At 41.6% G+C, this 16157-nt stretch overlaps 1 protein-coding gene across 2 annotated transcripts in view; it reads right to left on the minus strand.

The window, feature by feature from the left end:
- Positions 1 to 1332: 1332 nt before the first annotated feature.
- Positions 1333 to 16157, minus strand: part of plekhd1 (pleckstrin homology domain containing, family D (with coiled-coil domains) member 1) — a 91436-nt gene continuing 76611 nt past the window's right edge. For both annotated transcript variants that reach the window (XM_039741749.1, XM_039741750.1), the window contains exons 12-13: positions 5519 to 5668; positions 1333 to 2487 (exon numbers count right to left, since the gene is read on the minus strand). In XM_039741749.1, the coding sequence (XP_039597683.1) occupies positions 2327 to 2487; positions 5519 to 5668 (311 nt within the window). In that variant the 3' untranslated portion in view covers positions 1333 to 2326. The remainder of the gene's footprint in view (positions 2488 to 5518; positions 5669 to 16157) is intronic.

The following is a 16157-nucleotide window of genomic DNA, read 5'->3' on the forward strand; positions in this document are numbered from 1 at the left end:
CCAGAAGTGACATGACGTCATGAGGTTTAAAGGAAACTCAGGTCCAGAGGTGTACTGAGTGCGGTCAGGAGGAGACAGGGGGCACACTCAACTGGTGGGAGGAAGAGAGGCTGGGTGTTAGAAGTATTCTTACTTCTGATAATTGTTCAGATATTTTATGTTGATATTTGTAATCATTTATTATTTTCGGGCCGTTTTATCCGCATATTAGGGTTGTGTATGTCTGATGTCATTCTGGGCGCCTGTCGAGTGGACCCAAGTAGTTGACATTGGTGTGTCCTTAAAAGGTCATGAACCCAATTTTCGCAGTGATGGCAAGTAAGGTCTTCTGGGACAATCCTTCTCTATCCAAGCTGTGGATACAACCATTTTCGAATCACGCTACAGAAAATGTTAAATCTCTTGTGTACCGTCCTCTGCCATAATATTTTCACTCTGAGATAGTTTTTCATTTTGGTATTGACGCACAGCTGTTCCTGATCTTCCTGTTTTTGACCCCTTGCCTGTCTTTGTGTGTTTCTTTCTGGGTCACTTCCAAATACTGGCATCCAGAGACAGTGACAAAAAAGGAGGTTACAAGGCAGTGGTCTAATGTGTTAGTCTTGTATGTGTGTTTTTGTCTGTTTTGGGGTGCGATATTTGAGGATTCCATTTATGTTAAGTATTTCATGATTGGAATTGCATTAGCAAAGTTGTTTTTTGTTATCATTGTGTTTTAGTTGTTTATGCGATGCTGTTTGGAAGTCGTCACATGACCTCAGGTCATCACTGTAACAACAGTATCAATATGGTGGTGATCCCATTGTGCGCTATCCCTCGGGGATAAAAACAATCTCAAGAATCTTTTGTTTTAGTCAACGTGTTTTCAAAGAGGCCCAAGTGTTAGGATTGTGTTCTGGTTTTCGACTTTCGCTGTGTCTTCAGCTCCAGATTATCGTACTGCCATTGGATTCCTGACTATGTGTTGATTCTTGATCTCTTGGTTTTGACCCTTTGCGCTCCAATTTGTAATTCATCTCCTGATCTTTTGACATTCACAATAATCCATACGCATACATATTGTGTCGCCAAACAATGTGGTGCCTTAATGGACGAGTGGGTGAACGACCCCGTAGGGCACACAGGGTACAAAGCTATTCATTTAGGCACAGATGAACAGAAGGTGTTTTGTTCTGTTTTTTTTTTTTTCCATATGTTTATATGTCCCTACAGTTTACTCGTATATTAAAGGCACCATTTTCTGTGTCTGGATATTGAGCACTGCCACCACCCACCAAAGCAGTAAGAATGAATTTTCATCCACCCAAAACAAAGCAACAAGCCATGTCAAAGCAATTTTCAGATTCCAATATTTATTTTACAGTGTGACTTTGAGACCATTACTGGCTTAAACAGTGGCATATTTACACACCAAGGCTTCAACTCAGTAGATAGGCTGATGGGAACAAGTTGTGCAAACCCGCGGTAGATGCTGTTCTTCTCACGTATTGCTGATGCAGTCCTTGAAGGAGAAAAAGGAAATGAAAAGAATGGCTGCCTGTGTGTATTCTGAAAAAAGTCAAAGAAAACAAAGCTTATTTCACTTATACGGTACACACATACAAGTACGGAGCCAACTAGGTGGAAACAACAAAAGTCATTGAACCGCCCAAACATTCCTAAAGAAAAATAATCCATCATGGTCTCATTGATCGAGGCCTCACATATGCTTTCACAGTCCCTTTTGGGTTCAAGCCATGATGTGTGGGGTATTTTGTTATCTCGCTCACTGAACAAGTGTGTGCCTCGCGTGAGAAGATAGCAGTCATTCTCTGTAAGCCACTGTCCAGTCACAACTGGCCCGGAGGCCATGGTTTTTGCCCACTGGTGTCTTCTTTGTGTCCAGTGATTGTCATTGATGAATGTCCAGCACATCAGTATAGCCAATTGAGCGACGAGCTGCTCCTAAAACCACAGGCTTACAGATTAAGCTGCTGGCCTTCCGAGAGTCCGATCGTGTAAAACATCTGGAAGTCGTTTGGTCTTTTTTTCTGCAAAGTAAGTTCATAAAAGCTGCTATACAAAGGAGAATAAATGATAACTAATTGATGTCTTAAAAGAACATGTATGCAGGTGCTCTGGTCTTGGAAGTGTGAGGACACAGGCTCAATCTCTAAAACAGACTGTAGCTTTACACAAAGCCAGATAAGCCTGTGGTGAAACAGAATGAAGAAAACTTCACCAGACCCTCAGGTGACCAGTCCGCAGAACACTGACTACACCCGCAGACTTTGGGCTGTGAAAATCTCAAAATAAAGATACCTCTGCAGACTTCACCTGATTAGGCTCAGTCCTGCTTCTCTCTGCGAGAAGAGTCCTTACGTGACATGATCTGATAAACGCTTTCTCTGAAAAGGTGATCGTGAGTCAGTCGACGAGCTGTTTCCCTCAAGTCCTGTAGACCGTCATCTTCACCGGGAGAAATGATGAAGGACTGTGAATGTCTCACTGCAATAACAAGCAATTAGTCAGTGACCTTTAATTATGTAATGCCTTTCACAGAAAGCAACAACACAAGAGCATTGCCAAGCAAAGAAAGAGCGACAAATTGCTTGATCACAACTACCTACTCTGCTGAAGGCCACAGTGATAATACAGAGGTTCTAAGTCAGCATTCATCGATGGTGAACTCGTGACGTTTGACTTATAAAGACCTACAGACAAATCTGACCGCTACGGCGCACACAAGCCACTTCAAGGTGCCGTCAGATGGGCACCCAGTCAGATAATAGCAGCAGGACGGCTACAGCAGGTCCATCACCCGACCAAAAGCCTTCAACTCCTCTCAGCTATCTGAGAGATATATACAGTCTTGTGAAAAAATAAGTACACCTCCTGGAAACCGTGGACATTTTCAACATATTTAAAAAGACAAGCAGTGCCAACAGATAAAAGTGATAAACTTGAATAAAATTGCAAAGAAAATCTGCCTTTTCAATCATTTTTTTCATCCAAAATATCAGCAGATGTAATCATCTACTGGGGAAACAGTAAGTCCACCCTTGGCATCAGAAGCAGGTATTGCCTTCTTTAGCAGAAATGATTTCTTGTGAGCACTTTGCATAAGTGCCCACCAGTCACTGACATGTGACCATGCGGAGCAATCCTCCATGCTAAACTCATTCAGTGGCAAGATGTTGGTGGGTTTTCTTGCATGTCCTGCCCTTTTCAAATCCCCCCACAACATTTCAAATGGGATTCAAATCAGTGCTCTGACTCGGCCAGTCCAAATCCCTCCATTTCTTCTTTTTGAGCCATTCTTTGGTGAATGTGCTTTAGTCTATTATTGTGTTGAAGGGTCAATTTCTGGTTCAAGTTCAACTTTCAAACACAAGGCCTCATATTCTCGTCAAGCATATTTTGATGTGATGCAGAATTCATGGCGGATGAGATGACTGCAAGCTTCCCAGGCCCTGAGACAGCAAAGCAACCCCAAAGCAGCACATTTTCCACCACCATGCTTCACAGTTGGTATGAGGTTCCTCTCCTGAAATGCTGTCAAACATGTCTACTGTTATTGTGGCCAGACAACTCTGTCTTTGATCCATCTGTCCACAGCACAGAGTTCCAGGAGGCCTGGTCTTTGCCTGTAGTCTTGCTCTGATGCCATTTTCTTTACAGCAAAGGCTTTTTGCTAGTACTGAACACCATGTATGCTTGTTAGAATTACACAATCTCTTTCTGATTGCAGATGCCTGCAGTCTGACACCAGCTGTTGCAAGAGCTACCTGCGTATCCCAAAGTGAAATTTTGGGGTTCTTGGAGACTTCTTTTAGTATCAAACAGTCAGGTCTTGGGCTTAATTTTCTGGGCTGGACAGTCCTTGATAAATTAGCAATTATTTCAAGCTAATGTTGCTTGTGGATGATTTCCTTACAAGTTGAATGTTTGCCTTCAAATGTTTTTATTGATCTTTTTGAATCCCTTGCCAGACTCCCAGGCATCCGCAAACTTCTTTCTGAGAGCCTTAGAGAGGCCCTTTAGATCTTAGCATGATGACACCACACACATCAATAACAAAGAGAACACCGGACCCTCGGTATCTGTGCTTTAAATAAGAAGGGTCCACCCGCCAACTCTCTAAGGAGGTTCTGAGTAATGGAACCAAATCTGGAACACCTAATTTCTGATGTGATGGATTTGAATAGCAGATAAATATAAGGGTGCACTTACTTTTCCATGTAACAAAACTGCATTTTTGTTCATTTAGATGATGAGAATGAATACACCAGCTCAGTTTGATGTGTCATATATTCAAGTCTATTAGCTCTATCTATAGACCCTGTTTACATGAAGATCTAAAGTTTGCCTGTTGAAATATGTTGAAAAAGTCAGCAGTTTCCATAGAGTGTACTTACTTTTTCACATGACTGTGTAGTAACTACTCTGAGACGAAACAGAGTAAAAAAAAAACAGGCTAAAGTTCGTTACCAGGAAGTTTGTTAAATCAATACAACTTAGCCAGAGAACAAAACTAAACTATACTCATTATTCAGAGAATAAAAATTAAAAACCAAGAACACATAATGAAAGTTGAAAGTATGCTAGAAGGTTTCAGAGAATCCGTAATCTTGGACAACTACGAAGTGCATATTGCTGACACAGTGTGAAAATGTTAACATCTCGCATCTCACACTCCTCGTCATCCCTGCACAACAAATGCAAGCAAAACATCTTGCACAAATGGTGGTGCCTATGTGGCATTGCAGAAGAATGAAAAATAATTGAAACTATTTTAAAACAAAAGTTTTGAAACCAAAATAAGGATGGCAGAATTTGAGTCTCAGATCTAAAAAAAAAACCCAGAACATCATCAAAAAGTCCCAGAATGACCAACAGGAAACCTGAAACAGAATTCTAACAAATCCCATCCATAACTCTGCCACAGGTCTCCTCCCAATGAGTGTACCCACAGGGGGTACTGGGGACCCCTCACTAGATGGCTAAAACATCTCAGCTAGATTCATTCTCTCAGACCAGAGCAGCAGCAGGAGCTCTGATCCAAGGCCTCGTCGACCCTTTGCCTTGTAGCTGAGTGAGTAAAGCAGCCCCGTGTAGAAGCCTCGTTTGAGACCCACACATCCATTAAGGATGCAGGATGAGCAATAATTCAGGTGTCTGGTGCGTTGACCACTATGGTCTCAGCTCTGCCATTGTTGCAGCAATGAGCAGGCCTCACCTACATGTAAATCAGACACTGAGGAAGCAGAACGCCATGATTTGGGGCTGCTGTTCACCCCTCACCTGTAGACACCAAGTCACCCAACAACCATAATGTCAGATCTGCTAATCGTCCTCTCAGCTGTGAGGGCCTCTCATACACAATGGATACTCAGATGAGCCTCACACCACAACATCCTCCATAAACAACACAGGGGACACCTTGAGGTCCTCACATGGGATAGTCGAGGATCCTTCAAAGAAGAAATGTTTAATATTAAGGTCACAAATGAACATTGAACTGTGATGTCTGACTTACAAAGGCCCCAGTTACTGCCCGATGCTTTCCTTTGAATGCGACAACTCTTAATTCGGCGGGCGGTCGCTTTATGGATGTACACAGAGTTTTTCATGATGACAGGCAGCTTTGCTTCAATTTCAGCACTTCTGATGCACTCCTCAAAGAACCCTGCAGAGCAGAAGAAAACAGCATTAGAATTTTAAAGTTGGTTTATCTTCGAGTCCAGATGAATAGAAATTTGAATATGGCATGTTGTCATTTAGCATTAAGAGCAAGCTGTTGAAATTAATCATCATTTGATCAATGCCACCCTAAGAGAAAAGCTGTGATTGTCCAGCTTAATAAAAGGATAAGTGCTTGTGTGTCCATCCAGTTGCTATGTCTCAATTATTCAAACATTTGTACAGTAGTAATTCATTTTATTACTATAAATGATTGTGACGTGCCTTCTGTTGGAATAACAAATACAGTGTATGATAGTCCTACACGCATTACAAAATACATTCCAACAGAAGGTGTACTGCAAATGTCAATGCTGAGAACTACATTGATAATTTACATTTAAATCCATCTTAGGCGGGTAGCATGGCTAATTGTATATAATTGCTTATTAATTATTTTAAAATCTGGGGTGGACGACTGTAATACTAATATTATTATTATGTAATAATATTTATTGTAGGGGCTTTGTCTATCCTGGTGACATCTGAAGAGACAAATGTAGATGGGCATTATGAGGCCTTATACATTCACAGGGCAACGTCCACATCGGCAGCTACCCTGATGCATGTGGCTCTGAGAATGTGAGGAACACCAGAGGGCCTAAAGGAAAAACAGAAGGACGCCAGGAGAAGGTGCAAACCTCACTGGATTCAACTCCTGACTCATTTAGCCAGTAATGACCATTGTTCCATATAGTTATGATGGCCAATATAGTATTTATTTTTATGACGATATCACTTAGTCATTTTGATGGTTTGCTTTTTCATGAGTGCTGCCATCTAACTTACCTGGCTACTACACTGCTGCATGGTTCACGTGCCAAATGAGCCCTGCCATCACGGCATCGATAATATAACTAAGGTGTGGTGTGAGAATGTGACTGTCACAGGGGTTGAGTGAATTCATAAAAAAGTCTGTTTAGTACTGTTTGACAAGGTTAAGGAGCATGCACTGGTACAATGCATTGCTGCACCCACCACACGACAAAACAGCTTGGGGTCCTGGTTGGCAACCCCCCAGGCAGACACAGGGTCCAGTCCCACCATCCAGAAATTACCCTCTATCTTCTGCAGGCAGGTGTTATGTGGGTGTCCCCTTGGCCTGGTCTAGCTGCTCAGGTCCTCAACCAGATCACCTTCGGGTAATCATGACACATGGCCATAGTGCCGTAACTGACCCTCACAATGCGGGTAATGTGCCTCATTCAGGACTCCATGAGCAACACAAAGTCAAACCAGTGGTACCCAGGATTCTCCAAAGAGACACAGTACCGAAGGAGCCTTGGTACATGGACCTTCATTCTTTTGCACAGATATCAGGAGTGCCACCCATCTCTTTCCAGTAACCCCCCTTTTCTCTCCCATTGCGTCTACTGACTTAATAGGAAGAGTCACCAGAGACAAGAATGTCACAATCGAGGTAGGTACACCTCTCGACGCAGTCGACATTCTCTTCGCAGACAGACACACTGTCAAGAGGTCATTTAAAGGCCTGGCTGTTGGTTTTTATCAGGACACTCACAAGCACAGACACTCAAGACTCCTCACTCAATCTCTCTCGAGAGCCCTTATCAGAGCCTCCATTGACTCCGTGAAGATCACAACATCATCAGCAAAGTCAAGATTGTTGGTGAAGAGAGATTCACTCTTCGACAAGTTTAAAAAGATTCTTCCGGCTTTAATTTCAGTCTCAGTCTCCCTTTTATAGTTGGTGATTATTTTTGCCTTTGTTAACAGACCAATACTTTTATTTGAAGATTCTTTTAGATAGATAGATAGATAGATAGATAGATAGATAGATAGATAGATAGATAGATAGATAGATAGATAGATAGATAGATAGATAGATAGATAGATAGATAGATACTTTATTAATCCCAAGGGGAAATTCACATAATCCAGCAGCAGTATACTGATACAAAAACAATATTAAATTAAATAGTAATAAAAATGCATGTAAAAGCAGACAATAACTTTGAATAATGTTATCATTTACTCCCCTGGGTGGAATTGAAGAGTCGCATAGTGTGGGGGAAGAACGATCTCCTCAGTCTGTCACTGAAGCTACTCCTCTGCCTGGAGATGATCCTGTTCAGTGGATGCAGTGGATACTTCATGATTGACAGGAGTTTGCTTAATGCCCGTCGCTCTGCCACAGATTTTAGATTATGTCTTCAATTTAGTTATCTTTCTTGTGATTTATTAATGTAAAAAATCATTTCAAATGCAAAAATCATGACATCCACTTTAATAAAAGGAGAGATGTCTGTGTACCATCTGGTTGCTATGTCTCTGTCATTACAAAAGATGGCACATCAAAAACGTTTGCAGTAATGCATTTTATTACAACATGCACTACAAAATAAATTCTGTTAGATGGTGCGCTGCCAACATTAACGCTGAATACACGGAGGTCTACATTGTTTACTTGGATTTTAACCCATTTAAGAGAAGTAACGCAACTAGTTCTCTAATAATATGATAAACAGCACCCCTGTTATTGCCACTTGGGGATGCTAAAAACACTTTAGAGGAGAATTGTTCCAATTTTGGGCCTGGTTCTGCCCTTCCAACAATCACTAAAGATGCTCCCATTTTAATCAAATCTTTAACAATTATCTTCCCAGATTATACTGCAATAATGTTGAGCCGTCTCATCTCTTATATATATTTCTCTTCTGGTTCATCCTGCTTCCTCTTCAAAACCAGTCCGCCCCACACGCAGCCCACACGGCATTTCTCGATTCCTATTTCTCCTCTTCCAAACCCTTCCCCACACTGCCTGCGGCCTCCCATACACCCCCACGCCGCTTTTCTCGATTCCTATTCCTCCTTCAGACTACTGCGTTCCCCGCTCCTCTCTCATGACCCGATTGGTGTCACATCACTGCCCTATATCTAGCCTGACTGCGTGACCTTTCACTTCGGCCATGTGTGCGTCTGGGAGTCTTTTCCGTAGCCTGCTACAGGAAGGTACTCTCTCGACCCTTGGCATTGGTTTCACTCCTTGCTATTTTTGTTATACTGCGACGGTTGTTTCCTAAGCCTTTGTTATAAAATGAACGCCAGTATCTTCTCTGTCAACGGGTTTTTGTACAACGTCATCTCTATTCCGGGATCCGGCAACTGCCTGTTCCTATCAGTGGGTTATTTCTTGACACAAATGGTTGACGAAGGCAATGCACTCTCACTATGACATAGGGCAGTAGATTTCATTGCATCACATTGGGACAGATTTGGAGACGTTTTTCATGTTGTTCTTTCCAATGCAAGTCGAGTTATCACAACAAGTCATGAGTACTATCAATACATGGCAACAACTGGAGTTTATGGTGGTGAAGCTAAAATTTAAGCTCTTTCCGAGATTCTCCATGCTTTCATTGTCATTTACTTCAAATATGACCCCAACATCCTGCCTTGCATTATGTTTGCAAAGATTTGCGTTAATCTACAATCACCAGTCATCAGCCTCGGTCAGTTGTATGTGGCTTTTTCTAGGGTTGGATCTTTCAACTCATTATCTGTCGTCTCCAGCAAAACACCTATTCACAACTGCGTATTTCAAGAAGTATTTCTTTCTTCTTGATTTCTGAATTCCTTTCTCACCAGTTTGCGTTCCTATTCTTACACCGCCGTATGCTACAACGGGCGTCGGCTAGTAGCTAAATATAAATATAATATATGTAGCAGTCAAATGAGAGCCATAGTCAAAAGCCAGGCAAAGTTCTCAACCAAAAATCCATCCTATCCATCATCTAGCCCCAAAACAATCAACACAAACTTAAAGTGTTTTCACACTCCTAGTCAAGTTGCTTTGTGACTTATCAGAAGATGATTGGTTAGTTGGTTTCAGTCTCCAGTTAGTTTGGTTGAGTTTCACAAAGCAAACCTTCAGAAGAAGCAAAAGCAACAATAAATGCCTCATGGGTGTGTCATGGACTTCATTCATTGGGCAAAAACAGTTTTCCCCAAGGAAAATGGTTATGAAGTTTGGACAAGAGCCGTGCTTATACACTGACACATTTGCGATGGTTTGTTTACCAAGGAGACCTCTGTGAGTAGAATGTCATTAATCTGCTAACTAGAAGAGAACATGAGCATGCATTACTTCACAGAAATGACACACTTCACCTTGCGACTCTACAGCAAGCTGTGCTGTGGGCACACAGTGATGTGGACAATCAATGCATCAGGTGAATTAAATTTCACTGTATCTTCTTCTTCTTTCGGCTGCTCCCATTAGGGGTTGGCAGAGCGGTCACCTTTTTCCATATCTTTCTGTCCTCTGCATCTTACTTTGTTACACCCACCACCTGCATTTCCTTTCTCACCACATCCATCAACCTTCTCTTAGGCCTTCCTCTTTTCCTCTTTCCTGGCTGCTCTCTATTGTTAACATCCTTTTCCCAATATACTCAACATCTCTCCTCTGCATATGACCAAACCAATGCAATCTCACCTCTTTGACTGTCTCCAAACCGTCCCACCTGAGCTGACTCTCTAATATCCTCATTTCTGATCTTGTCCATCCTTGTCACACCCAATGTTAATCTCTGGTCAGTACCATTATCTCCAACACGTATAACAAAGCTGGCAGCTGACCGTGGGGCTTATCCCCCTTGGAAAATCGAGCATCATCATCAGAGTGTGGAGAGGGATGAAGCGTGATTGTCAGAACAGTAACCCACAACAACCAACTACACGGTCCACTCACAACCCACCACAACCCACTATCATTATAAACAATAGTCACTCACGACACACCAGCAGCAACCTGCAACCCAAAAGTGGTTGAGATACACCATTCTAGAGTGTGTGCTCCAATAACTGAAGAAACACTAGAGAACAAAATCTTGTTGAAATTAGAACATCAGAACATGAGAAAAATCTAGATGAGAACAGGCCATTCAGCCAACAAAGCTCACCAGACCTGTCCACTTAATTCTTCTGCAATAACATCAAGTCAAGTTTTGAGTCTTACTGTCTACCACACTACTTGGTAGCTTATTCCAAGTCTCTATAGTTCTATGTGTAAAGAAATACTTCTTAATGTTTGTGTGAAATTTACCCTTCACAAGTTTCCAAGTGTTCCAGTGTTCATAATTAACTCATTTTAAAATAACAGTCTCGATCCACTGGACTAATCTATACTAATAAAAGGCAAAGCCCTCTCTGACTCACTCACTGACTCACTGACTCATCACTAATTCTCCAACTTCCCGTGTAGGTAGAAGGCTGAAATTTGGCAGGCTCATTCCTTACAGCTTACTTACAAAAGTTGGGCAGGTTTCATTTCGAAATTCTACACGTAATGGTCATAACTGGACCTGTTTTTCTCCATATAATGTAATGGAGTTGAGCTCGATGGCCGTGGGGGGCGGAGTTTTGTGTGACATCATCACGTCTCCCACGTAATCACGTGAACTGACTGTCAACGCATTACGTAGAAAACCAGGAAGAGCTCCAAAAGCGATGAAGAAAACATGCATTATACAATTGAGAAGGCAGCGAAACAATAAGAACCGAGCGACAGACACATACTGTACAACCATATTCATGCCTGCTGCTACTACGGAAACAAAGCACGGTGTAAACCTAAAGTTTAAATTAAGTTCATAGACAGGCTACGCTGGCGTTTCACATGCCCACAGGTAATGCAGAATACAAGTTTAATGAGAGGACGCAGGATATAAACGAGAGTTTTGATCACTTTGTAACTAAGTTAAAATTGTAGGTGAAGGGGTGTGCTTATGCAAATTCCGAGACTGTGTTTGTGGGGGGATTGACAGTTAAGGCGGGTGGGGGAGTCACGTCATCATCTCCCCGCCCATTCATCTCATTTCGCTCTGAGCTGAGCTCATGCTAACGCCGCCTTCCGAAGCAACTTCGTCAGACTGCCACCAAATACTCACAGAAAAATCCACAAGTTAATACACACGCTGTCTCTAGAGTTTCTCCACACTGAATCCTCCAGGCACTACTTACAAAAGGTCACATTGACAATCGTGTTACGTTATTTTAAAAATCTTTCCTTTTCTTAGCACAAGCACAGCTGAGAAGCTTCGATGCATGTGCTCCATAACGCTGCTAAAAATAATGCATTTAATCACACTTTGCATTACAAGCAAAGGGAGCTTTTGTCAATGCATGATTTCCTGGTACACCGATTACATTGATCAGCGCATCCCGATTCATTTTACCCTCGCACCACCTTAGTTTGAGAAGAAGTATGAAAAAATATGAGGTTAACACAGAAAACAGATCACCAATTCAAGCTTTATGAATAATCGATTCGCCATCAATAATTGTTTTGGTAAAGCCATCCTCCTTCCATTTTATAATTTTTCCGCCACTAGCCATGATTAAATGAACGGTAAAAAGTAAGAGCAAAGCGAGGGTGACTTATTTAGGCAGGAATATATATGACAGCAACACTCATGACAATGTCACTCATGTTACGCTATTATTAAAATGTTTCCTTTTCTTTTCATTACTTCTTTAACACACTACTTCTCCGCTGCGAGGCGCGGGTATTTTGAGATATATATATATAATATATGAATGACCTCCAAAGAGCGCTGAGACTTTTGATATCATGAACGTGTCTGCAAAAACTGTGGTCTCCTGCCCAGCAAAAGTCGAGCAGCCAGCGCGTGCATAGCTGTGCCGGCCTTTGAGACGCTGACTGCGCTTCTGCCTTAAGTCAAAGTGAGCACTTTTAATTTTTTTCATCCTCCCCCTGCGCTATAGCCCAGACAAGTGCAAACACGGGACCCCTTTTCTACACCACGGCAAAATAATATTAAGGCGATTCACACTTTCTTTTGCACGCATACGATTATGAGGTCCTCACCTCGGATTATGAAAACACGCACACGAGTGGAGGACTGACAGTGTCATCACAGCTGATTAATGGCAGGGACGTCTCACCAGTCTACACAAGGCGATCATAACGTCAGCGAACACATCTCTCTATACTATATAAAAGAAAAAGGCAACTTTCCTTTCTTTACACCTTTTTTCCTTTTATCCCAAACCAAAGCCTTTCTCTCTTAACACTGCAGAGGACACAAAACTAATTTTCTTTAAATGCCGGTAAGGCACATTACCAGAGGCACAAATTTGAACGTTCACATAGAAAATGTAATTTCTATACCACAGCCGTCGTGTAGCGCCTTTCAAAAGGGATCTACTACTGAGAGATGATCCATATATATTTTAGCTGCTGTTAGTTACTTACCTGTTGTGTTACACAGTCTTTAAAATGTAGTTTACCCGCAACCACTCCAGTAGTGCTCAATGTACCTGTACTTCTTAAAACGTTAATGTTTTACTGTTTAATAACTTATAGACTATATTTTATTATTTCTCCCTTGCACTCAGTGACCAAAGCTATACACACACATATAGACACATACATATATATATATATACATATATATACCTGTGTGTATGTTTGTATGTATGTGTATATATATGTATATAAACCCATTATGACAGCAGCAATCGAAGCTGTGAGAAAACAGTAAAAAGGAGGCGTGTCAGACGTCATGGCTGCCGCCAAATACACAAAACAATTACTTTGACAATCATGTTACGTTATTTTTAAAATGTTTCCTTTTCTTTTTCATAACTTCTTTAACACACGACATCGCTGCGAAGCACAGGTATTTTGCTATATATATATATATATCTATACTAATAAAAGGCAAAGCCCTCACTCACTCACTCACTCACTCACTGACTCATCACTAATTCTCCAACTTCCCGTGTAGGTAGAAGGCTGAAATTTGGTAGGGTTATTCCTTACAGCTTCCTTACAAAAGTTGGGCAGGTTTCATATCGAAATTCTACGCGTAATGGTCATAACTGGAAGCTATTTTGCTCCATATACTATAATGGAGTTGAACTGGATGGCCGTGGGGGGCGGAGTTTCGTGTGACATCATCACGCCTCACACGTAATCACGTGAACTGACTGTCAACGCATTACGTAGAAAACCAGGAAGAGCTCAAAAAAGCGCTGAAGAAAACATGCATTATATAATTGAGAAGGCAGCGAAACAATAAGAAGCGAGCGAGTGACATATACAACCATATTCATGAGTTCTGCTACTTCGGAAACAAAGCACGATGTAAACCTACACTTTTAAGTAAGTTCATAGACAGGCTGCCGCTGGCGTTTGTAATTTAGTGCCTGCCCATATAAGGCCGTCCGTCAGCGCAATCCAATAGCAAACTGCCACGGGTAAATATTCACGGGTGAAGGACTGTGCTTATGGAGAGGAAGATGAGATGGTCAGGGTGGTGTTTGACACAAACTCAGCGAAACTGCGAGAGAAAGTTTTAAGTGCCAGGACTAAGGTAACATTAAATACAGCCATGGACATAGCACGAGATGGCACCAGCACAGCTGGGAACCTTCGATGCATGTACACCGAGTGGCTCACGTGAACTGACGCAGTGCACAGATAAAAGGCAACAGTTCCAAAGAGCGCTGAACAAAAACCGAATTACACAATTGAAAAGGCAGCAAAAAAATATGAAGCGTCTGATACATACAAGCATATTCATAAGTGCAGCTACTGCGGAAAAAAAGCACACGGTGGAAAAAGTCAATGTCCCGCTAAAGGAAGACAGTGTAAAAACCCGTGCATGCAGTGTGTCAGGTCTCAGATAAAGAAGAAGACGAGCTGTTTATTGATGCAGTAAGAAACGAATCGATGAATGAAACCTGTTATCTTTACAACGATTGACAAACACGGAATGTGACTTGAACACAACACATCGTACAAATACGACCCTGATTGAAACAAATAATGATAATCAAATCCTTGATGACAGCAACACTCATAATACTCACAAAACAATTACTGTATATTGACTATCATGTTACGTTATTTTTAAAATGTTCCCTTTTCTTTTTCATAACTTCTTTAACACACTACTTCTCCGCTGCGAAGCACGGGTATTTTGATAGTTCCTTCATAATTTTAAACACTTAAATCAGGACACCTCTTATTTTTTTTTTTTTCCTTAAACTGTAAAGGCTCAGCTCTTTTAATCTTTCTTCATAATTCATCCCCTGTAGTCCTGGAGTCAGCCTAGTCGCTCTTCTCTGGACCTTTTCTAGCGCTGCTATGTGCTCACTAAGATGGGGCTCATCGTCCAGCTGAAGAGGACTTGCATTTAAGTTTTGTTTGACATATACAGCAACCCGACCTCCTTTTCTGTTCTATCTGTTTTTCCTACAAAATGTGTATCCCTCTATATTACACTCATCACTATCATTGTTATTTAGCCAGGTTTCTGTTATTGCTATAAAATCATAATTATGCTCCTCTACCTACAAATCTAACTCACTTGTTTTATTTTTGATACTTCTAGCATTAAGGGAAGCTATTTTTAATGGGTTACTTATTTATGTTTACGTTTAAATATTGGGTTAGAATTTACATTACTATGTATTTTTATTTTTACACTATTGTTTGTTCCTCCGTGTGCAGATCTAAGCCTAGCCTGTCCTAAACTCCCTGCCTCCCATTCCCTAGTTTCAATAATCCTCCACTCACCTACTCATATGTCTCTCCAACACATTGGTGTGTTTAGTGTTCAGCACAGATGTAACCCATTGAGGTGGAATAGGTCCCATCTGTTCCAAAATGTCATCCAATGCCATATAAACCTATACCCTTCAATCCTGCACCAAGATTTGAGCCAGGCGTTAAGCCTTCGAATCTCCTCAGTCTTACATGGACTGGCATGTGGCACAGGCAGAATTTCAGAAAAGACCACCTTGTCAGTTCTGCTCATCAGCCGGGCACCTAACTCTGAATTTGGATCACAGAACTGACAGACTACCCTTATGTATGTCATTTGGACATGGACAATGACAACTGGATCTAACCTCCTTAAGGCCAAGAGTCTATCCACCCTTTGCGGTAGATCTCACACCGTGCACCAGTAAAGCAACACACCATGCAAGATTCTCTGTCTCTGGAGCAAACCTGCAATTCAATACACCTAATGATTGAGTCCCCCAACTATCATTATCTTTCTCTTTTTGGGAATTGTTTTTGAGGTGGCCGGTTGGGGCTCCTCATGACTGTCTACCATCTCAGAATCATCACAGATACTGTCCAGCTCTGCATGGACCTGAAAATGGTTTGAGTCTTCTAATTATGGGGCTAATGCCCCCAGACAGTGTGCACAGTGTGTATAATTTACCTTATACCTTGTGACCATGATCCAGCTATCTCTCCAGCATCACCTCAGGGGTACACACTATCTCTCTATTATAAAAAAGAAATCTTGGAAGGAGACAAGATGTGATTGTCTCAGAAACACACAAGAAATGTAACCATGCCCAGGGCCGGAAGCCCTGTGAGACAAGAGCTTATGCAAAGAGATTTGAAAAGTCCTGGCCACATAACCACG

This window comes from Polypterus senegalus, chromosome 18, assembly GCF_016835505.1.
Source record: "Polypterus senegalus isolate Bchr_013 chromosome 18, ASM1683550v1, whole genome shotgun sequence".
NCBI lineage: Eukaryota > Metazoa > Chordata > Cladistia > Polypteriformes > Polypteridae > Polypterus > Polypterus senegalus.